This window comes from Astatotilapia calliptera, chromosome 12 (assembly GCF_964374335.1).
Source record: "Astatotilapia calliptera chromosome 12, fAstCal68.1, whole genome shotgun sequence".
NCBI classification, from domain to species: Eukaryota; Metazoa; Chordata; class Actinopteri; order Cichliformes; family Cichlidae; genus Astatotilapia; species Astatotilapia calliptera.
In genome coordinates, this window is record NC_137433.1 from 26,188,735 (window position 1) to 26,213,858 (window position 25,124).

Below are 25,124 nucleotides of genomic sequence, written 5' to 3' on the forward strand. Positions count from 1 at the left end.
GGGTTAAATTTGATTCAAGCAAATTTGTGACTGTTTCTGATCTCCACAGTATTTATCACCTTTGAGGAAAACTGCAACACAGCCATTCTGCTTGAGCTCGATTATATCTTATATCTTCATATCTTAATATTCCTGGCATATATGCATGGTAAGGGAGACAGAGAGAGGTTGGGTGATGTCCATCACAGTCAGCTCTGCAGCTTCAAGGAGACATATCTCACGGCCAAACTTGAGATTTTCTGCTGTTTATGAAAAGCTGTTCCTATATGTGTCAAGGTTCTCACTAATGATGAATATATATTTGCTGTCTCAGGCAATCACGGCTTCATATTCATCACATAGTGGCAGCTCAATAGCAAAAACTGAGTGCTGCATCGAAATGCTTTTTAGCAGTCGCGGGGCAGGCGAGGTTGTGTTGCTGTGCATTGATTCCTGCTGCCTATCAATTCTAGCAATAACCAACCCACATTACAATTTAAGGTTGTCAAATGAACGCATAGTGTGATTGAAACTGAGGTAAAATGACAGGAAAGGGAAAGACATGTTGGAGATGAGAATATAGCAATAGCAGAGGAATAAAGCAGAAAAAAAAAGCTTGAGCAAACACTTAGTGCCCAAAATCTCAGCCCTTTATCCACTCAAAAGCTCCCCCAAGGTAACCTCCTTATTTAGAAGTCATTTTCCAGGTGCAGCAATTTTAGAACAAAGTAGAAATTGTGTGATATTTACCTACTGAAGTCAGGACCACTAAGTCCTGATTGCTGTTTCTCTGTTGTGAGGCCTCCCTGCATTTCCACGTGCATACTGCAAAGCCACAGGCAGGGAGAGCAGCAGCAACAGGACAAAGCAGAGCAGGCAGCGGTGACACAGATGATATGTTTTACGGAGCCTTGTATTACTTTATCTGCAATAGCATTACAGATTATTAGCCATGTGTAATAATGCCCGATCATTAGGTACTGTTACAGATGAAATGTTGTCATTTAAAACACACTGTGGGATCTTTGTGTGTAAAGGGATACTTAAACTAAGTTTCCTTTTTGGAATAAGTCTCGATTCTCTGTTCAGGCAGGGAAACACAATTTTACTGTTATTTGATCAGAGTGATCTGCTCTTTCATCATCAGTTTCATTTCAGCCACTTGTTTCTTGTTGTACTACTGTCTGGACATTATCTTATACCGCAGCAGTTCTAATTCTGCTTTAGACATCAAATTTCTTCTGATCCGTTTGACACCTGGTCCCAGCAGATTCACAAACCTCTTCCACATCACTTGTGATGTCGGTCTGATGTCAAAAGCAATTTGTTCCAGCAGCTCACCAGTATCCATTCTGCAAATGTATCCGAGATATTTAAGATTTTGTCTCTATGATTGCACCTGGTCAGTATCCAAAGAAGCTAGTGTGTGTTTTTGTTTGTGTTTGTCAGTCAAGAAGTCACAAGTATTCCTCTACATATTTGAACTTTTCCTCTAGATCCTAAAACTGGTTGCTATGGAGGAGTTTACATCAGTTTTAAAAAAAAACAAACACCCTCATACAACCTTGGTAATTATTTCATTTAAAAATCTAATAATGTTTTTTTTAATCTGCATGTCTATGCAAATACCATACCTACAGAACTATGCAAAATGTCTTACCCTCAATTAATGCTTTATTAATTACATGTGATGAACTGATCTTTATTATATATTTTCCCTGTCATTTGAAATTTATATTTATTTATGAAACAAGTCTATAGGACTACCTTATTTCATCTGATCGGTATTGAAAAAAAGAAACATCCAGTCTAAGAGTAATGTTGAAAAACTAGTCCATGCTTTTGTCATTCTTAGGATGTAGTTTTAAGATGAAGGTGATGGTTGTGGCTAGCAAAGGTGAAACATCCATTACAAATGCTGCTATAGCCTCACTATCTGAATTTTGCCAACTCTATGCATAGAAGGTTACTGCAGATGTGGGCTGGATTTAAACTGACCACCCAAGATTTTTATTTTTCACGCACAAGAAGGTGAAATTATATTGGGTAATTATGTAGTAATAACCATTAAAGGAAATATATAATTAGGAGAATACTTTAGTCTGAGCGTGTCACCTCAGTTTATGATATAAACTCAAGGCAATCACACTGAAGTCATGCATATCTTTCCCCTGGACTTCAATAATGGATGTAAAAGTAATTTCCAGTATTTCTGAAATGACCACCTAATGCTAAATGACTCAGCTACTGTACAGCAGCAAGCCAAATCCCAGCACCTCAGGCTAGAATAACATTTGGCTCAGACAATATGCCACCAGACCATGCCCTCCTTCATTAGTTCTGCTTGTGTGGTTTTCATGATGTTCAGAGAGCCATCTTTGACCGCCATCTGCCCTGGAAGTTTGGCTTGCCAGAGACGTTAGTAAGCTGCACACACAGGGTGTATCAGTCAATGAATATGCAGCTTTTATCCATACTCATCTCCAGATGAATGTCCAAATTGTGTTACAAACATATTTAAGTATACTACAAGATTTTGAATGGTCAAAAAACCCCAAATCATCCATAATTATTTCTATTTAAAAGAATTAGGCCCACTATACATGTGCTGGAGCTTCCTAGCCTGGTGCTTTAGTGACTAAAGGGGTCATCAGATAAATCCAAGGACATGTGCGGTAATAAGAAACTGAACACCATCCATCCATCCATCATCCATCCATCCATCCATCCATCCATCCATCCATCCATCCATCCATCCATCTAATGTTAACCAGAATTGTTAAATACAAATAAAGATGGAGGAAAAAGGCAAACACCCTATAGTATATGGGTTGTCTGCTGATGTGGCATATTTATATGCAGACTGTTTAAAAATGAGTTGTGACTAAAAAGGTCATAAACCACCAGTGGCCACGGACCAACTCTCTCTCTCTTTCTCATGCCCCCTCTCTTGGTTGTCACAAGACTTTTAAGAAAGCTTTGCTTCCTCTGTCTCATTTCAAAGGTCATTAAGTTCTCTGAAACCTGAAAATTTGTGTTGAACATTTATTCATCTGTCCATCCAACCATCTGTCTGGGGAAGAGTTTGGTCACACCCTCCACAGGTCACCATCTATCAGAGGGCTAACACCAAGAGACACACAGTCATTCAGACTTACATTCTCATCTACAGCACAGCTAATTTAGAACCACCAGTTAACCTAACATACCTGCCTTTGGGCTGTGAGAGGGAGCAGGCCCCGGCTGGCCAGTGGATTCAAACCCAGGGCCTCCTTGCTGTGAGGCAACAGTACTAATTACCGTCCCGCCATTGCCCCAGTGTTGAACTTGTTCTTTACTCCGTTGCATGTTTTACACTGTAGGGTGAAGTGCATCTCAGCCTCACCCATAAACGATTGACCACATATTCTGTTGCCTTTTTTCAGCTGTGAAAACCGAGTTAGGATACATGTCTGCTTTTATCTCTGAGGCTAGAAATATATCTTCCAATTCCTAATTCCTTGCGTTTTTAGGACAAGGAAAAATTGTGTTTAGTTTGTTTGTAGCATTCCAATTACTTTTCTTCATTCTTTATTTCCTCTTCATGCCTGAGAGAACAGTTTCCATTCAAAGGGTTTACTATACATTACCATATATATATATATATATATATATATATATATATATATATATATACATACATACATATGCCTCAGAGAAACAGCAATCAGGACTTCAGAACTAGAAACAAGAGTGGCTGGTAAAATTATTCTTCCTCCTCCACACATTTCAAACTTTTCTGAAACTGTGCATTTCACTGCTGCCCCTCTTTAAACTGTCTGAATGCCATCATCTCTACCTCCTACACCTCTACCTCCTCTTCATCTGTCTATTTGCTTGTGCGTGCGTGACAGTAAAAAAAAAAGACAGACAGACCCAAACATGCACACATTTTTAAGCACAACAACACATTGGCATTTTTATCATTTCTTCGGGGGAAAATGACTGCAGCAATAACATCCAAGACTATTTCCGTTCATTTTTTTTTCTTGGCATGTCATCCATCAGTCCATTAACATGGTTTAGAAAACAAATAAAAAGCACACTACAAGAACATTTAAAGAATCCTCATATCACATAGAAAGGAATATAAACAGAGAAAGGGAAGTAGCTGTGCCATTCCTTCCCAAAACTACTGTAATGTGCAATCAAAGCACTTAATATCCATTCATTGAGCTAGTCTGTGGCTATCAAAACCACTCTGCTATTGCACACCGCAGCTTCCAAAGAAGGTTGATGACTGCTCACAGCAGTGAGTGCACTCAGTCAATTAACCTCTGTTAATAAGAGTAAAACAGCATTAACATGAGAACTGCATCAAAACTAACCTTTTTTAAGCGAATAACTACATGCTTAAAAACATTAACCTAACAAAAAAAGATTGTAATAACTAATAAGTGCATCATATTAGTCATGATATTAGATACTCTCGAAGGTGCACAGATGCAGGGGGCTACTCTCCACCTGAGTTATCTTTATTTCCTCTTCATGAGCAACGCCTTACTGCAGAATGGCAGATGCTGAATTACAAAACACAGTCTCAGTAAGGTCACCCTGGGTGCCGCTGCCCACCCACCTCCATCCACATCACCCTGGAAACAGGATGATTTTAAGATGCTCCTCTGCACAAATCGAGTAAAAAAATGCAGCTATGCTGGCTTAAAAGCTGAAAATCTACATTAGATCTAGAGTACCGCCATTTAGTGATTGAATTAGATTAGAATTTTATTATAATGGCCATAATAATGATTTTGTTTTTCAGTCAAGCAATTAAGCAACCAAGCAACCACTAACCACTCAACAAGCCAGACACTCCTGAGGAAATGATACTTCACTTAATAGGCATAGAAGCTTTATTTGATCTGCCATTTTCCACTTAGAACAGAGTCACTTTGAACAAAGGTTTCCGAGTTTTACAACAGCAAAGGACTCTTCACATCAGAACATAAAGGCAGTGACAACAGTTTGGACCAGGAGAGACACAAATGTCCTTACAACACGGTTTGCAAGCATTTTAAAGTCTGCTCATTTGTGTGGGTTCATTCATGATCTGCATGGGCTAGTAAGAGTGCAACCTTTAAAAAATAAATTAATTTAGACATTTGTCTTAAAGGGAAGGAACATTTCCAGCTGAGATGCACGCATGCTCCTAACAACAATATGCAGAAAATAATCAAATTTATGCACAAACCTCATGGACCCTCTAGGTGTACAGAAAACAGTATAGTATGTAGAAGATTTCAGTTCATGCAAAAAAAAGTAAAGTGTAAAATAAATATGACAAACGCGGGCGGTGTGGTAGTTCACTAAAACGAAGAAAATGTTGTTAGTGACGATATAATAATCTAAATATCTTACAATTTATCGGCAGTATACTATTTGCAGTTACAGTATGTAGAAACTCTCCACGATATAAAACATTTTAACATGAAACCACATCTTTAAACTCTAAAACTTGAACTCATTTTCACATTGAAGCATAATAATACAAACATGACTTTCTAGCTGAAACTCAGTCACTCACATGAAACTTTTAGAAATGGCACAGATACGCACGAGACACATACATTCACCAATCCAAAGAGTAAAGTTTTCTGTTTTTGGCTTTACATTACTGAACTTCTTAACACTGTCCTGGCAGAATACATTCTCTACAGAAAATACCACACAGACCATGAGGTGTGTGGATATTTGACTAGTGTGTGTGTGTGTGTGTGTGTGTGTGTGTGTGTGTGTGTGTGTGTGTGTGTGTGTGTTTTCCATGCATAAAACCTTGCAACAAAAGATGTCTTTTTGAATCTCATTTCTTTGTACTTTTCCATCTTGATTTAAACCCGGGAAGCGAAAGAATGACATGCACCAAATATAAATAAGAAATTAATGTATTGCCCTAACATTGATACAGCAGAAATTGAGGGATTCATAAACATGAGCGATAAGAAGATGCTAAAGAGTTGCACATATATCTCAACTGAATATTTCTTGTATTATTTTCCTAGTGATAAAACATCATTGCCAAATCAGGACCCCTGACTCTAAATTATGATTTTTTTTTTATTTTTTAAATACAATAAGTCTCTGAGTGGCTGTGAAGCAGTCACCTAGTATTATGAAATACATGATATAGTGATGGAGCTCAGGGTGACTCATTCATATATATATATATATATATATATATATATATATATATATATATATATATATATATATATATATATATATATATATATATATATATTAGGGGTGCAACAATACTCGTATCGATATTGAACCGTTCGATACGGTGCTTTCGGTTCGGTACGCATTTGTATCGAACAATACAAAATTTGTAATTTATTTTATCAACTTTCCTTCTGACGATGCTGTCTGTGTTGAGTACTCAGTGGCTCTGCGCTCGACAGTGCAGCCTAGGCGGAGTAGTCGAACGCAGATTCACTGAGCGCAGGGCAAGCTAGCGAGACAGAAGTTAAGCTCTCCTTGCAACATGGCAAAGTGAACCTTCCCCACCCTCATTCAGATCTGGCGTTTGGAACTATTTTGGTTTTCATGTGACGTATGACCCTGAAGGTAAGCGCGTCATGGACTAAAGTAAAACAGTATGTTGGATGTGCCACAATGCTCAATTACATGGGTGGGAGCTAGTGTGTTAGCGCAGTTAGCTCGTTAACGTGTTGGCCGTCCAGCCCCACGCACGGGGCGATCCGCGGTAGCTCGTTAACGGAGATTTGCCGTGTTGTGGCGTTAACGTCATTTCAACGAGATTAACGCTGACAGCACTAGTGGGAACACAACGAATATGACTGCACATTTACGCCGACATCATCCTAGTGCAAAGACAAGTGGAAGCAGACAAAAACAACAAGCACGCATGCTACAAACTTTACCCAAGTCATTTAGACAGCCGTTAGCACATGATTCTCCTTATGGGGACCTGATATGTTTAATATGCTGCTGAGAGTATAGCCCAGAAGAAGCGGATAGTATAGCTTTTATTTTGGAAAGAGCCATTTCTCTGTAATAAACTCTCTTTTCCAAAGATGAGTAATTCCTCAATCAGATACAGGGCTCGCAAAATCGACAACGTCCCGACCAAATAAGACAGGTCAGGGTGAAGAAGTGACAGCCAAAGAAAAGCTTACCACAAAACGGAAAAGTTATGACAAATCAGACTATAAGGCAAAAATAAAGTGCAGCTTTATGGTTTCATGGACAAAAGAATTTCTGTGGCTGCAATATTACGAGCTAAATAATAACCAGGGCTGCACATAAGTGGTCCGCAGGTGCGCATTCGCTGTCAAAATAAAAAACGTGCACAAGATAAGAAGTTGCAACGCGTGTTTGCGTACATAAGATTTTCAGGAGGAGGACAGACATTTGTTTAGAACTCTTAAAGATGTCGAAGAAGCTCCTTTAAGCAATTACTGTGATGTTCCTCCACCTCCAAAGAAATGTCAGGAGTCCGAACCACAAAAGAAGCGGAAAAGTATTTGCAGGAGGTGAGCTGGCTTCAAACAAATGATGGACGCACAGAGATGTGGTGCGGAATGTGCCGTGAAAATTTAATCAATGACAAATTAAAAAGGCATGAACATTTTTTTTTGTATCGAAAAAATATCGAACCGTGACACCAAAGTATCGAACTGAACCGTGAATTTTGTGTATCGTTGCACCCCTAATATATATATATATATATATATATATATATATATATATATATATGCAGACATATATCTGCAGATACATGCAGACTGGGGGCAAGCAATGAGCAAAGGAAATGCAGACGGTGGCACCCAGATATACTGTATTTTTATACTTGGCTATCACGACTCAACACCCACGACAGAATGCAAAAAAAAAAAAAGTCACACTGAATGCCTTCTCATTAGAAATGTCTTGCTTCATCAACTTCATTTCCAACAGTGAGAACTGATGCTTGTCTTGCAATATGAATCAAACAGATAATGTGAAAATTACTGTTTTAGTGCTCATGCACAAGAGACCGCTGTGTATCCATCTTACATGATTAGAACACTTGTCGGCCAGCCAAGCTGCACTCTCACTCTCTCTTGCAATATGGTTTTGAATTACTGCATGAATCATTTTAATCTATCGATAAATAGTTTTAGAGTACACAGGTGTCTAATAAACGCCATTGCTGCAAGCTGGCTTCAGTGGAGACTTACTGGGTGAAAATCCCACGAGGGAATACAGTTTCAAAAAGAAATGGGAATGATTCGTTTTTGTCTATGTATTGAATAAACACATTGGAACAACACTTTTTAATCACACTCTGCATTCAAGCTGCTGGAGGCGTTTTCAAAAACACCCGCAGTGATCTGACCAAAGATGCATATTGTTAAAAACAAAAGAGAGAGAATTCACTTGGACAGATTTGCCAAACAAGACATACAACTGCTAGCTACTTACACTGGCCTAAAGTTTGAGATACACAGACTTATTATAAACAGCCTCTGAAAAAACTGTCACTGTCACTAGAATACCACGATTGATGTACCAATACATTTAGCAGACGGTTGATATGCTCTGAGGAACCTACCCGTGATGAAGTGGTAAGCCTGAAAACAGTGCATTTGATCAGTGGACAAAGCAGGGATTTTTACAGCACAGGGAGTAAAGAAAATAAACATTTTACCTGAAAAAACAAACAAACAAAATAATCAAAAATCTTTTGGATCCCCTAAAACTGGACACAAACAAAACAAAACCTCACTCTCAAAGTGCTCCAACCGAACATCAGCGTTATGTCTACCAGTCTCAACTTGAAATTCCTCAATCTCCTTTTTCCATTTGACCGCTCATCTCACTATAGCCCTAAATAAAGTGAAAGGAGCCGTTTAGCTCCCCCTCCTGAAATAAATGCCAAAGAGAAAAGAGTGAGAGCACAGACGCAACCACTAGTATCAGTGGTGGTGACTGCACTCCTTGACGCCTGCTGCGGGTTCTCAGGTCGCATCGTCGTCTTCGTCATCCAGGTGATAATTGAGGGTGATGACGGCGCTGATGAATTCTCCAAGCTCCACGAAATCAGCTGTGATGATGTTAATGCCGCTCTCCCCGGGTCTTTGAGATCTGATCCACTGCATCATACCTGGTAAAGCCCTGGGAGAAATGAAAAGAAAAAGCATGTTAGTGGAAAGAGTGCAAGGGGAAAAAAATGATGTCAAAAAAAGGAAGAGAGGAAGGGATGATTCACAGTTGGTTAAACACAGAGAGGGGCGTGCTGAGATAAAAGATCCCTGTGATGCTGCATGTGATGTCTGCGAGCCAGACACCAGCTGCGTGAAGGACACTCTGAACATGCCGGACATGTTCACGTGAGCTGAGCAACAAAGAAGAGCAGCTTTCTGCATAAAAATTAAAAATAAAATCTACGCGTTGTCTCCTCGTTGTTTGCTTTCTTGTTATGCTGAGTCCAACGCTGGCAGTCTATGTGCAAAACGCTTGGATGGGATTCTGAAGGATGCCTACATCAAAGTAACTAAATGCCTGGTGAGAGAGGCTGATAGTGGAATTATCAAATGAATAATTCATGCCAGGAAAATTGATGCTTTTGCTGTTGATGCTTTTAACAAACTGGGGACATTAAGAGGGAATGAAACACAGACAAAGCTAAGGGTAAATTAATATAATTTAAAAAAAAGTTGTGTACCATAACTGAAAAGAGGAGACATAACGTGAGGAAAAATTGCCTCTGGTTTATGGCAGTTGTTCCAGACAAAAAAAAGATGAAAGAAAAACAATAACTCGAATTAGGCCAGTGTCAAATGCCTGGGGATACCTGTAGAAACCACCATGCCTTTGGTTGTAGTTACAAAATGCCACAATGACTCACATTTGACTCCTAAAGTGTGTATCTGTCAGGGTACACACGCTTGTGATTTTTTTGTTGCGAGCTGTTATGGCTAAATCACTTCTGTGGGCTCTGGTGCCTGAGGTGTTTCCATAACTCTGGTCACAAAACTGAGCATCTGTGTATGTGTGGAAGAAGACTGTGTGCCACCACTGGTGGTAACAATGCATTTTTTGCTAGGCCTAGCATAATAGCGATCATGAGCACAAAAACATGCACATAAATGAGCATGCACACCTTTCTGTAATTGTCTCTCTCAGTCCACTAGCCACACCCTTCATCACAGTGCTGGCTTTTGGTGTCAGAACCACCTGGGAGACAAAGAATGTCCCCTTCCTCCTGCAAGAGAAACGTTGAGGGTTTACATGTTATCTTTGCTGTAACTTTCTTCCTTTTTAATAGTCACCATAATATATTTGCTTTACAGAAGTGCTACTTCTTATATAATTCACTGCTTTACCTTTGAATTAATTACTTTGCATTAACTGCAATTAATCTTTTTAAAGCCTGCTTACTTGTAGCAGCATGCTGATGAAATCAGTAAGTTAAGCAAAGGAGCCAAAAGCAAGTCAAATTATTTGTACAGACCTCTAAGCACTGCAATATATCTACATCATGATAAAAAAGATCCATTGTGTTTAATCCTTATGGCTCATTTGCAAAGTTACAAAACATAAAACCAAGTTAATGAAACATGGATCATTAATTAAAGTGATTAAAAAAATTTATGCGGGGAACACAACAGATTTTATCTGATTTCTTCCTCTGTGTAGCAGACACTGGATTCATGAATATGAAATGTACCTGCGGTCAGTGATAGATGCCTGCAGAAACTGAATCAGCTTCTCCGGGTCAGTGGTGTTGGCCCAGGGAGAAGGCATCATCTGGCCTGGCCACAGGAAGGGCACCTCCAGGGCCATGGGATGGTGGTAGAAGACAAGCACCTGGTACTCCTTCTCCCATAGATACTGAAGACTCACCTGAGTGAGGGAGGGAGGTGTTCATAGTAGCAAGAGGTTATAAACTGAGGAACATAAAACAACCTGAACAGGTAGCTGATTTATTGACAGCTTAGTTCTGAATTAATTCTGAATGAATGAATTTCTCTCAGAGTGATGCATCTTCAATATTTAGTACTGACTTATCACAGAAGGTGTCAGATGTGTTATTTTTGAAGTCAGTGGCTCAATAAAACACCAACAGAGAGCTGTAAGTGAACCAAACTACATATAAAATCTATTTTAAGTGAATTGCATTGACTCTAACGTGATGATACATTTCTGAAAGCATTTTTGCAGACGTAAAAACAGTGAGACTGTCTCCCACAAGTTGCATTCTTACAAATACATGCTTATGTGTATAGCTGGACATCAGCAGCACATTTTGTTGGCTACATCCGATGAAAGAAATGCTGGATAGCAATATTAATTAATCGTAAGCAACCGGTAACAGCAATGAGCTAGATGATCCTCAGGGAGTGTCAATTACAGCAAAAATACACCTTTTCATCAGAATCCCAAGACGCATACACTTCACATCTTCTTTTCCAGCTGATTATTTGAGCTGATTTATTTTTTTGAAAAATGGGCTTGCAGCTGAATATTAGTTCTTAAAATAGACCAAACAAGTGCTGGAAAACAGTGCTGAAGTGGATTAACTTTGAATAGCAAAGCAAATGTGGGCTATAGAGATGACAAGGGAATGGCAGATAAACTTACAGTCTCAGGTCTCCGTCTACAAAATTAAACACTGAGGAGAAGCTCATTGTTTTCTCAGAACCTACTAGTCACTCTTGGCCTTTTTGCCCTCTTTTTCTTTCACTCAGCTGCTGCACCTGACAGGAAGGTGCTCATCTTAGAGTGGTGTCAGCGATTGTGGTAGTTCATGAATTGTAGGGCTAACTGGTACTGCTTATTTTAGGTTATTCAGTTACAGGGGAGGGTGGGAGATGAAGATGGGCCACAATTGGATGGGAAAAAAGACAAAAAAAACCCTGAAAAACCTTCAAAGAGCAAAGTCTCATCTTAGGGAGACTTTTCTACTTGTCTCCTAAGCAAATGGGCATGGCGCGATATGGCAGCCTCGCTTCTGTCAGTCTGCCCCAGGGCAGCTGTGGCTACAACCGTAGCATGCCTCCACCAGTGTGTGAATGCGAGAGTGAATGAATAGTGGCATTGTAAAGCGCTTTGGGTGCCTTGAAAAGCGCTGTATAAATCCAATCCATTATTATTATTATTATTATTATTATTATTATTATTCTGAGTGAAAAAATTATGATTAGAGATGTAATAACCATAATTCTACATCGGTACTGATCAAAACACAAAATCACTGTTGTGCGGTGCTGAGAAAACAATAATTGCTTGAGGTCTTTTGAACTCAGCTAAATAAGATGTTCTTGGTAAGACGAAAGAAGCATCAGAAAAATGTTCAGCTGCTCCTACTTCACGTACCCCTCCTCCTCCCTGTTAAAAGTTAAGTGTATTTATACCTCCTGAGCAAAAACAACAGGGCAGAGCTTCTCTCCAAACACCTCCTTTAGCATGGTCACCAGTTTTTCATGGTGCAGGTTCTGCATGCCGTAGAAGTGGTTGAAATCCAGGAAGACCACCTCTCTGGCATGAGCTGACAGAAAACTGCTGATCTGCTCTAGGCCTTCTCTGACCTAAAAAAAACAACAACAAAAAAAACAAAATATGCACATTATTAAAATCTTTAGTGATGATATTAAATGTAGACATACAGACTGTGAACTGTGTACTTCAAATCTCTGAAGGACCTTGTATAATTAGGCTCTCAGTCTACACTCAAATATAAATATGTTGCCACACACACAGAGATGGTTAGATATCACTTAGCAACCACAAGCATTGCTAAACAGTCATCACATCCAAAACCATCAAAACTCTACTCTTTTCTAACCGTGGCACTGAAGAGCCCGTGGGCGAAGTACAGCTCATTTTCAGGGTCACGGGGCTTGGTGGAGATGCGCAGGTCAAAGAACCGGATCCCAGCCTCCAGTTGGCTCGTGAAGTTCATAGTCTGTGTAGCCAACCACTTCCTCATTAGCTTCTTGGCCACCGTGCCAAAAACAGAAACGAAGTTCTGCACCGTCTCTGGCTGCTCGGGGCCCACTGGAGACGCCTCATCGATGTAAAAACTGAAGGAATCGTGGGATCCTGGGGGAAACACAAACATGAGTCTGCATACTGACTACTGCAGGTGTCGTTTCTGGTGGGAGACGACTGAAAGTTGAGGTCATTACTGAGAAATAGCCCAAAACCAAGGTAACAAAACTAACTACACGAAAAACAGCATCCAAGGTTGCAAATCATGAACTCAGACAGCTTGAAGAAGAAAATATATTTCCTTGGGATTCTGACAGGGACATAACTGGATTTAACTTTGAACTATTAGAGTATAAGTAAGATGGATGTGTGTGTATGTATGTGTATGTATATACATATATATATATATATATACATACACACATCCATCTTACTTATACTCTAATAGTTCAAAGTTAAATCCAGTTATGTCCCTGTCAGAATCCCAAGGAAATCAGATTCCTGATGATCATTCTCTAATAAAGTTTTATCGTTTACATATTATCCTTTTCCGATAAAACTGAGTTTTGGTGTAAATTAAAGGCAAAATAAAGAATCAAGAAAAATTACAGCCTTTGACTTAACAAATTTACAACCTGGATGACAACTATTTTATCCACTCTGGATATGAAGACTTTAAACTAAGCTTTAAACTAGGATAGACCTCTAACTGTGAAATGCCTGGTTTTGGATTCCTGCTTAAATTCAGACACACTTGCTTAACAAGTGAACCTGCCATTAAATTGCTTCCACACAACTACGCTTCTCACCAATATCTCTGAATGATCAAAATTTAAAGGTCTATGTCTTCTGTCAGAGTTTTCCCGACAAGCTCTGGAACCGTATCTGAAAAGATACATGCTGTGAAATTTTCCAAATGTCATCTTTGGAGCCTTGGGGATCAATCATTTTGGAGTGGCAGCAAAAATCTTAGATACAGACATCTACAAGCCTCAGGAAATAAAACAAGTCACATGAATACAGGCAGTGGAATCTGTGAAAAACCTCTAAAAGCATATTTATTTTGTTATTAACAGTGATACAGTTGATGTTTTCTTAGTTGTATTAAAATTGAAATGGTGAAAAAAATACATTTGTGTAAGCCAGTCTGTACACTGAATGGTGATTCCTTTGTGACATTTAACTATTTCCTTGAGACAAACTCAGGATCAGCTGTAAAATAGACCTGAAGGTTGTGTGTTCTGCTTGAGCAGTTAACATCTCCTGCTCCTCTCATAATCACTGAGACTTCTTCATTATCCCCTTTACATTTCACATCCTCACCTTCTACCACCACCACCCCTCTGACACAGAGCCTGAACTGACCTTCAGCTATCTATATAGCGGTGCTAGGTCTTCACAGTCAGCACAGCGAATGACCATAAGCTGAGTAGACAGCTGAATCCTGGGGCAGGGCAGCAGTCGCATCACTACTGGCTAAGCCGCACCACCAGGGTCACAGCGTAGCAGAGCATGACCTTAACCGACTCCAACAGCTGCCTCTGCAGAAAATCTTTGCTTTTTAGGGCTCAAAGTTGCGCAACAACAAATCATAATCATCGCAAAATTATTTTCATTATCCAGTCATTCAGTCAATGTTGAAAACTATGCTACTGCTGATGCCTTTAGGGCGCTTGTTACTGAAATGACCCTTGCAGTGTGGTGAAAAAGTCAAACAATTTAAGTAATTTATTTAAGCCCCCATCTTGACATTTTTTTTTGGCATATTTGTCATGCTTACATGTTTCAGATCATTAAATAATTGTAATATTACACAACAATAACCTGAGTTAATACAATAAGCTGTCTTTAAATAATGATTTCATCTATCACGGGGTAGAAGCAACCCCTACCTACATGGCCCCATGTGAAAAAAGTAATTGCCCCCTAAACGTAATAACTGGCGATGCCACCCTTGGTAGCAAGAAATTTGATCAGCCACTTGTGATAATAGACAATGACTCTTTGGTTGGTTTCTGAACATGAAACCAGGGTCATGCCAAACATATCAGTTAGATTTAAATCCAGATTTTGACTAGGCCAAAGTTGGTTTTTGAGCCTTTGAAAGAAGTGTGTACATTATTGTACTTTATTGAGCCCCGTGGGGAAATTGCTCTCTGCATTTAACCCATTCACTCAGTGAAGCAGTGGGCAGCCATTGGGCGCCCGGGGAGCAGTGTGTAGGGACGGTACCTTGCTCAGGGGTACCTCAGGGTAGCTGTTAAGGGGAATCGAACCCCCGACCTTCCGATCATGGGGCAACCACTCTACCTACTGAGCTATCCCTGCCCTGAGAGGTGGACTTGCTGGTGTGTTTCAGATCAGTTCAATTCAATGCGATACTTTATGGTCCCGCAAGGAGAAATTAGTTAAGCAGCAAGGGCAACAATACGAATAAACAAAACGATAATAAATTGTCCTGCTCCACAACCAAGCTGGACATTCTCCTTCTGGATTTTTCTGGCAAAGAGCATAAACACTGACCATAACTGAGTCTTTACATGCTGTTCTGGGTTCTTTGTGACCACTGGATGAGTTGTTGATGACCTCTTGGAGTAATTTAGGCTGGCCAGTCTTGGGAAAGTTTACAACTATTACAACTTAATTTTGTCTAATTAACATCTGTTTGATAAATATGAATAACAGAAGAAGAAGACATTTAGGAAAGGGGGCAAATACCTCTTCACAATGTATACAAGTAAAAATAAGTAAGCAAATCTTCACATATGAGATGTTTGAAAAGGTAAGTTTGGCCTTCTTTAATTAAAAAGAAAAAAAATCACTGAAACAATTAATTTACACTTGAAGTGGCTGCTGCCCTTTAAACAATAACCTGAATAATTGTTTCAGTTTTGCAACACACACTTCTAATAGCTACACACCCATCAAGCTGCATAGGCCACTCTCCTTGAGATACGCGTTGTTCTGTTTGGGGAAAGAAGAACAGTTATAAGATATAAATTAAATCTAACAGTCCCCAAGGATCTAGCAACAAACTATATTTTATTAGTTTTTAATGAAAGCCTAGCACCTGAGGGAAACTAATGAGGTTTGTTTTGCATTGCTAACAAATACTTCTATAAATATGTATGACAAAAAGCCCATGGTTGATGCCATGTTGCAGAGAGAAACAATCTCACAGGAAAAGCTGAGACAGTATCAACCCTGGAGGGCCAAATCTTTTGCCAAATGTGCAGAACATCTGTGAGAATTTGCAGAAATGTGAGAACTTCACTCCAATACTATTATGATGCCTGAGCCCTGAATGTGATTAATTATTGTTTATGCTCCACCTTGATGGTCTGCCATTTCTCAAGGGAAAAACATTCATTTGGAAATGTGTGGAAGCATTTCAGTTTTTGAAACATACAATCCACACAATTAGTTTTCATTCTCACAAAAACAAACAACAGCAGCTCAGAACTGAGTCATTTCAAACTTGTCTACAGAGACAAAAAAACTTCTCCTTTCAAAGTGTAAGATTTTAAACTTATACTTCTCATTTTAGCTTTAGAAGCAAATACAACATAACAGGTTGTGACTGGGGTGGATTGTCTTATATAGTTTATCATTTATGTTCCATAGATTGGTACTGGTGACATTCGGAGCAGTATTAATCACCTGCAGTTTCCAGGTCTTGGGATGTGCACATTTCGTGCCAGTTCCTGATTTTTCCAGTTACCAGGCTTTACACTGATCCTCTGTAAATGTTATCAAGAACTTGACACAGGAATTCAGCCCACTTAAGTTTGCTTAAGAAGTACAGCTGTTTCTTAGCTTTTACCAGAGTGCAAATGTGCGGTGACTGTGATACTTCTATCGAGTGTCATGATGAATGAAAAAAAAGCAGCAGGTAAATCAATAAAAAGACCACTGACCGGATAATCTTTGTCACCAAATGCAGACAGTAAATTACAATAATATACAAATGCGCAAAATCTTCATGCTACTGCCATGAGAATGAACATTCCTCTCTGTATTTAAAATATGCAATTACTGGGAAAGGCATTAATGGGGAATAGAGTCCAGTGTTTGATATGAATTACCTACCGCAAACAATATCCAAACAAACTACTGTCAAGCTGTTTGATCACTTTAACTTTGATAAAATTGAAGATGTGTACACAGAAAAAACTAAAGCACCCTGAAAAAAAACATATCCCAGAATAATACAAGTAGATGTCACTTGTGTAGCACTTTCATTGGAAAGCAAACTTAGGGAACTCTTTTCTCCGACATGTAAATATCAGCCGCACACAAGAAGAAGAGTCTCAAACTGCAAAGAGAGAAGATGAACTAGAGTGCCACAGAGACAACAAAAAAGACTTAAACAAGGTGAAACAGAGTGATGATGATGACAATGTTGATGACAGTGGTGCTGGGTGCTGCTACTGTTACCTTAGAGAATTGACCTTTGTTAATTTATTTATTTATTTATTTATTTATTGTCATTGTCAAGAACAATGAAATTGCGTTTGGGGCTTCCATACAACCCAAAAAAAGAAGAAAATAATAAATACCCCTTAAAACCCAAGTGTACATATTTAACCCAGTGTGACTCCAATGCAATAAGACAATCCTTAGCAATAATGTTCGTAGAAATTCAGACAAAGACCTGAGAAACATGACAAAATACAACAATGCAACCCATTCAATATTATTGTACTGTGAGATATGATATCAGATATGATAGTTATCTATTTAAGAAAGAGGGGGGGGCAGGAGGGGGAAGAGAATAAAGATATGATGCACCAATGCAGACCAGTTCATTGCTATTAAGAAGTTGGATATGGTTATTGTCCGTGAGAGGGGGGCAGAGAGTTCAGGAGCCTCACAGCCTGTGGATACAGGCTGTTGGCCAGTCTGGATGTTCTGGCCTGTATAGACCTGTACCTTCTCCCTGAGGGCAGCAGATGGAAAAGGTGGCGCGCAGGGTGATGTTGGTCCCGCAGGATACTGTGCACCCTCCTCAGACAGCGAGTGGGGAAGATATTACTGATCTCTGGCAGACTTGTTCCAATAATTCTGCCAGCTTCTTTCACCACCCGCTGGAGTGCTTGCTGATCGGCCTTGGTGCAGCTGGGGAACCACACTAGAAATCCATACGTCAGAACGCTGCTGATGGCACAGTTGTAGAAGTTCAACATCAGAGATCTGGGAATGTGTGCGCTCCGCAGTCTCCTCAGGTAGTAGAGGCGCTGTTGGGCCTTCCGTACAACTGAGGTGATATGGTTGCCCCAGGACAGGTCCTCGGTCACAGTTACCCCCAAGAATTTAAAACTGCTCACCCTCTCCACCGCCTCACTGCCAATGAAGAGAGGCAGATGGTTGTTATGGCCCCTCTTCCGGAAATCTACAATGATCTCCTTGGTCTTTTTGGTGTTTAAGACCAAGTTATTGTCGTGGCACCATGACTCTAGTTGTTGCACCTCTGTCCTATAGTTTGTCTCATCATTGTTGGATATAAGTCCGAGCACTGTAGTGTCATCTGCAAACTTAACAATGAGATTGGACGCGCAGGAGGAAATACAGTCATGGGTGAAGAGAGTGTATAGCAGAGGGCTCAGAACACACCCCTGAGTCATTCTGACTGAATGAGAGCAGAGCATTAAGAGAGAACCACTGGTGGTTTGTGCCCTTTTTCATTACAAAACATTACCACTCTCCACCCTTTTTAGATCTATTTTAGGATGCTGAGTAGAGGAAAGAGGAGAAGAGAAGAAAAAAAATGAGAAGAGAATGAAAACTGACAGGATGGAGATGAGCTAAATGTTACTACAAGATAGATATAGGCTTCTGACTCTACATAATTTTGTCATTTACACTTCTTTTTTTTTTTTACAGTAATTCTGCAAGTGTTACTCTTTGCATCTATTTTTCAAACTCTCCAGTTCCTTTTCTCCTGTCTTAACACTTTATTTTCTCCATCTTGTTTGAGCATTAGTGTGCACACTGTATTTCTGATGAGGCTGAATTATTTGACTTTGAGACTATGTGACTATTAAGATAAGTGTCTCTGCTGGAAATGCAATTAACTGCAAATGGTGGGAAAACGAGCCAGTGGAGAATTCCACACTGAACCATTTCTTTTGGATTCTACAATATTTTTTTTAATTTTCTTTATGCAACTTATAAAAGTGAAATCTCCACAAATATATGATGTTGGCTAATGAGTGGCTAATTATGAGTATCATGCATCAGCATAATACAATACTGCAAACGAGGGAATTTTTTGCAAAACTGCTAACTGTAAAATCCTCATGAGCTCCAAACAAGCAAGATGCACACAATATCTTTGGCAAAACAAAATTTCACTCAGATTAAGGAGGGTCTTGATTCACAGATAAAGAGCCATAGCAGGAAATAGCTCTAAGATGGGCATTCTCTCTCTCTCTCTCTCTCTCTCTCTCTCTCTAACAAAGACCCCCCTTTTGCTTTTGTATTGCACATTATATCCTGTTTTTCAGTGGCTTTGAGTTGACTGACTCCCCCTCTTCAAACATCCGCACTACCAGTGTTTATCTTGGCATCTAATACCATTCATCCATCTTGCTCTATAGGGGTTTAAGTGGCGTCAAAGTGATCTAATCAGGGGACTAATGGCCTTTTACAGCTAAAAGTCCAGGGCAAGCCTTTTTCTCTATCCAGAGGGAACCACTGAAACTCAAGATGCCTCTTCTTACAGTGGATTGGTTGTTATTTCTCGCAAGACTATCTTAACCTAATACCACTGCCTTCACCCATCCCCCTTGGTAATTCATGCTATTCATTGCTTACCTAAAGCCTTGAGCTGTTACTCAGGAGGTGAAGAATGGCTCCCCTGAGCCTGAAAATGTAGTATAGAGAAGTGTAAATCAGCCTTCTTCCCCGGTATTAAAATAATCAATATTATCTGCATGGAATGGAATGGGACGGCACGGTGTTATAGTGCTTAGTACTTTTGCCTCACAGCAAGGGAGGACACAGGGAGGACAAGATTGCATGTCCTCCCTGTGTTTGAGTGGGTTTTCTCCAGGCTGCCTCCCACAGTCCAAAGACGTTAGGTTACTTGGTGATTTGAAACCGGCCATGGGTGTGAAGTAAATAAAGTACTTAAAAAGTGTGTTGACCAAATTATCACAATAGAATGATGCACCATTTAATCATTGTACTCTGAAATAAGAAATAAACAGTAAAAAAAACCTAAAAGTTGAGATTGCATCGCTTTCTAAAGTAACTGAGAAAGTCTATGTAAACGGGTTACAGCTGCTAGTTCTAAAGTCTTTGTTTAAGGCAAAAATAATATAAATAATAAATGTATAATGTATATAAATTGCATGCTAGCAGTCTATTTTGCAGTTCTTCTGATTCATAATCGCTGAATATTAATTAATGTAGCTTTAACGATCCAGAACGATATGGTTTCACTCACCAGTTCAATTTATTAAGACAATACATTTGAATATTTTAGGTGCTTAAATAAACCCATAAAAAGCATTTCATAATAAGTGACTAATACTGTGTTGCCACTATAGTGCTGATTCATTTAGTTGTCATGCACACCTGCACGACACAGATATTGTACATGCCAGTGAGCACATAGTTCAAATTATACACCTACCACCACACAAAGTACTGAAAATCCATTTAATTACTATGGTAGTAAAAACGTGACAGATCTTCCCTTCCCCCTCTTAAGCTCGTTTCATGGTGACAGAGAAAGAAATTCACAGTATCTCTGGTGGCACACCTTTCTGCTGACCGTCTTGCTGAGAGGAATGCCAGCCAGTCTGCAGCCCTCACCTGGCAGATTTAACAGTAGCCACAGGAAAAGAGTCAAACACTAATCAGCCTGGGTAAAACAAGAAAGGTAGCTGCTCCCTCTCCCTCACCATCTCTCCCTTCAATGACCCAAATATTTAATATTCTACTACGTCTTTCTTTCCTCTCCTGCACAGCCCTTCAACCTAGTTCCAATTAGTATAGGCACAAGCCATTTGACTTTTATAGATGCGATATGTCGGCACAGCCGGAGGCCAAAGTGGCATGTAGGGACAATGCAGAAAGCTGAGTCATGCCTAAGTGCTACCATGTTCTTAGGTCTCAAACAACGTAGTCTGCAGTGGATTAGCAGGATTAAGAAAATGAGAGCATGTATTATTCTCACATAATTAATCAAACAGCCACAACGCAACTGTGCTCAGTCATGAGTCATAGCATAAAACAAACAAACAAACAAACAAATTAGAAATGTGCAGTTATTCCAAATAAACTGGACAAGAGCTGTCCCAGTGTCATCCAGTTAAAAACATCTAAATCTGACTCCCTCAGATAACACCCTTCCTCAGTACTATTGTTATATACTGTAATTCTAGAATGAAAGAAAAAGCTCTGTGCACAGCTCATTTCTTTTTTCTGGACAAATCTTCTCCAGGTTTCACAACCACACTGAGTCAGCTCTCCTTTAAGTGTCAAATGATTCACATGTGTTTTTGAACTCGGTAAATCATGCAATTTCAATTCAGCTGGGCCTGCTAAGTTTGACAAAATCGATCATTCCTCTATTTCAGATTGTCTCGACCATGTTGTTGGCATTCAGGATCAGACTTTGCAGTGTTTTGCCCCTTACCTGGAAGAGCAAAACGTTAAGGAATACTTTCCTTTGCAACCATCTCTCAGGATAAAAAAATGCTGTGTTTTTTTCAACCCTCATTTCTTACTCTGGCTGCTCTGAGAACATACACCTGATATTTTGTCCAAGATTCATAGTATACAACATCGTTTATTAAATATGTTGGAGGCTCCTTACGCATGGGAATACGTTGCACAGCAAAATTCATTGGATGACACTTTACAGTGCAGATGGACAGAACAAAAATTGTGTCTGTGTCCAAAACTTTATGGATCTAGCCGTGCAATCTCATTAAGTGTCTCTAAATGAAAACAGATTTTTATCTGTTAATATCTCTCATATTTAAATACTGTAAATAACCTGTATTTAAGTTCACTTGACAGAGGTAGGTGACATTGCTAAGTTTACCGTCACTGGATCAGTCTCATTGTAATTTTTTGAATTGTCCATCAATCACACAAAGTAACAAGAAATAGCAGGAATTTAAAATGAGTGAACAACCGCAGTCAGCATCATATGTACTGTAGCATATAAACTGCTTTCATAACAAGATTTTGCAGGTTGAACCACTCAAATGTAACAGGTAAGCACATGCAATCTGTTACACATCTGTTATACAGCTGTTGTAGCCATCAAACACCTGCTACTTTGAGTATCTTTAATGTGCTATATGCACAAATAATTTGGCAGCATTAGCTCATTAACCAGTTACTTGAAGCACAGCAAATGCTGTTAAAACATTATATATATATTAAAAAAATCCGACAGTAATGAATCTGCCACCTCAGTACCCTAAAATAAACTGTCAATCATTCAGATGGTTATGTGTGCTAACAGCTAGACTGTGAAGTTTTCTGGCAACAGCGGAGTAGCAGCCATCACATTATCCTACACTGTAAAGTACTACTTTTCCCTGGATATTTCAAGCTCTGCGGTAGGTGAATTGCTATTTTGAAAAAGTGAGCACAGAAAAATAAACTAAGAAACAGGCAGCAGCGGTTGTATAATAAGTTTTGTACAGCAGCATTTTCCAGTAACATCCTGGAAATAATATTCTTCCAATTAAGTGGAGCTATGAGACTTGTTTGAGGAAATGAATCGCCCATCCTTTTTGTTTCTTGTCTGTCCCAGTTTTATTCCTGCTTGAACAAAGGCTTAATGCTGCGTTCAATGATGAGACAAAAGAATGTGATATGAGATGCACACTTTTGAAAGAACTCGGACGTACACTCCAATAGGAACACATGGTTGTTGCTATAATGAGCTTGGATAGAAATCCTGTGTGTTCTGGAGTTTCTTGGCAAATATGTGCAGGCAAACACAAGAAAGTGCAAAGATTTGGTGGATGTTTACAGAATCTGTATCCAAATGAAGGATAAACTGAGCTATCCTCAGCTGAGCTGCAGGCCACAGAACCAATGAGAGATATTAATGCCTAATTAAAAGGGACAGAGCATGTTCCCATGCTGTCTTGGCATGGATGAACTGTGATTCCGCACAGCACATGATTCAGCAAAATTACAAGCATAGATTATGCATACTATGTTGTTCCAGTCCTTATTTGTATTCCATTACATCTAATTTGACTGCATGTGTCTTGGCATCCTTAAAAGCTGTGATCATATTTGGTCATATGCCGTGCCCTGGACATCAACCACTAATCCATCTGCATGTGAAATGCAATGTTGCACATGGCAACCAATAAACACCTCAGGTATTGGGAGTTCAGCAAGAAAAAGACAGAGAGCGGAAGAGTGAAAGTGAGACAGAAAGGAGGGGGAAAGGGAATGAAGCACAAAGGATTAGAAATTCACAAGAATGAAGAATCGAATCGCTTTGTGTGGAGGTGTGATAATCGCTAGGCAGTGAATATGGATTTAACTGGCTGCTAATAAGACATTCTATCAGTCAGATCAGTGGTGGGCTATACAACCAGCATTTCCCATTTGAATGGAGTTAAAAAGACCGGCACACTGATTGGATAAAGGTCCGACAGCACATTTTCAATGGGATGCGCTGTGATCATCTGAGTGTGCAGACGGCACCCATCCCACTCCGTCTCCCTGTGGCCACCACCCCAGCATAAAAGCACAAACAGAGCAGCGTGGCTCATCTATTCTGAACCTATAGAGTGGTTCTAGATGACCCTTTTCTTTATTATCATTATTTTCTAAGTGCATACTTACTCGGCCGGAGAACGAACACGACAGCTGGGTATTTTGATAACCGTTAGACAGGTGATCGCAACACAAGCAACTGAACTATTATAAATACATAGTACTTCTTTGGTTGCGCAACAGGTCTTACCCTTTGTTCCAACGAGGTGCAACGAAAGTGACGGTTGTATTAAATGCACAATTCAAGTTTAGGAAGCGGTAAAACACAAATCTGAAACTGTCAATTTGTGCATTTCTAATCTACTAGAAAAGCTGTACGCAATGCGCGAGGTTAAAAAGACACGGGCATCCTCCTCATCCGATTACACTTGGACATGGTCTTAAAAAAAAAAAAACACTTACCGGGAATAGCCAGGTTGGTGAGCGGGATAGTGTGCATGCTCTGCGGTAAACTTGCCATCCAGTCTGCGAACCGCAGGTCGCTTCTCCCGTGAGACGAAGCCATGCTTCCACCTTGCACAACGCTCCGTTCTCCCTGACCGGTGCCTGCGCCAACCTGGAGCGCGCGCTCTCTCTTTCTCTCTACACACAGACACACTCGCGCCCTGCCTCACTTTCTCTCAGCATCCCTATCTCACGCACACACACAGACACAACTGCGCGACCGAGAAGTCAGCCCCCCCAGCAGCACACATAGGCGTGTTGCACATTTATGAAAATGCGGTTGGATGGATCTAAATATGGCAACATTCGGTGGTTAGTCGCCCAATAGTAACATAGCCTAAACGCCGCAATGGGTATGTTTCAGTACTAGTCACTTACAAAATAAAAGGCAACATATAATCATCTCATGTTTTTAGCATTAATGCACAGAGCATGAATGCTAGACTACACAAACCCATAAGGTTGCCAGAACACCCCCACATGAGAGCAGCATGTTAAATATTTTGGAACCACATAGTTGGATATGAATAGCCTATGTAAAAAGGTCTGCCAAGCTGATTCCATAATTCAAGACATGCTTTTACTGAGGTTAGAACATTTTGGACATTTAAAGCCATCTTTTTAGAGGACTGGATATGTGCATTATCCAAAAAGGTTCAGTTAGTGTAGGGTTTTAACATAAGATGGTCACAGATTAAATTCTAATTCCTAGTTAACCTATGTCTGAGCTAAGGTCATGCACTTGAATCACTGAAAGCTATATGAAAATGACCCATTCTGCATAATCAGTGTGATTACAATCAGCTGGCTGGCCAGCTTAACACGAGTCATTCAGAAAATAGGTTGTAATGGTATAAAGATGGAGAATATACAAAACCTTTTCTTTCATGGTCTGTATCATGTCCAGACACTCCACGGAATTTATTACCTAAATGACAGCAAAGTAGATGACTGAC

The 25,124-nt window shown here is 39.7% G+C and overlaps 1 protein-coding gene across 1 annotated transcript; it reads right to left on the bottom strand.

Annotated features, from left to right (window-relative positions):
* Positions 1–8,282: 8,282 nt before the first annotated feature.
* plcxd3 (phosphatidylinositol-specific phospholipase C, X domain containing 3) lies at positions 8,283–24,373 on the bottom strand. The gene is made up of 6 exons (XM_026188466.2): positions 24,127–24,373; positions 12,812–13,068; positions 12,381–12,554; positions 10,694–10,869; positions 10,127–10,228; positions 8,283–9,138 (listed from the first exon to the last, which is right to left on the bottom strand). Exons 1-6 carry the CDS (start codon positions 24,227–24,229, stop codon positions 8,982–8,984), a joined length of 969 nt encoding a protein of 322 aa, XP_026044251.1. The 5' UTR covers positions 24,230–24,373; the 3' UTR covers positions 8,283–8,981.
* Between the last annotated feature and the right edge of the window lie 751 nt (positions 24,374–25,124).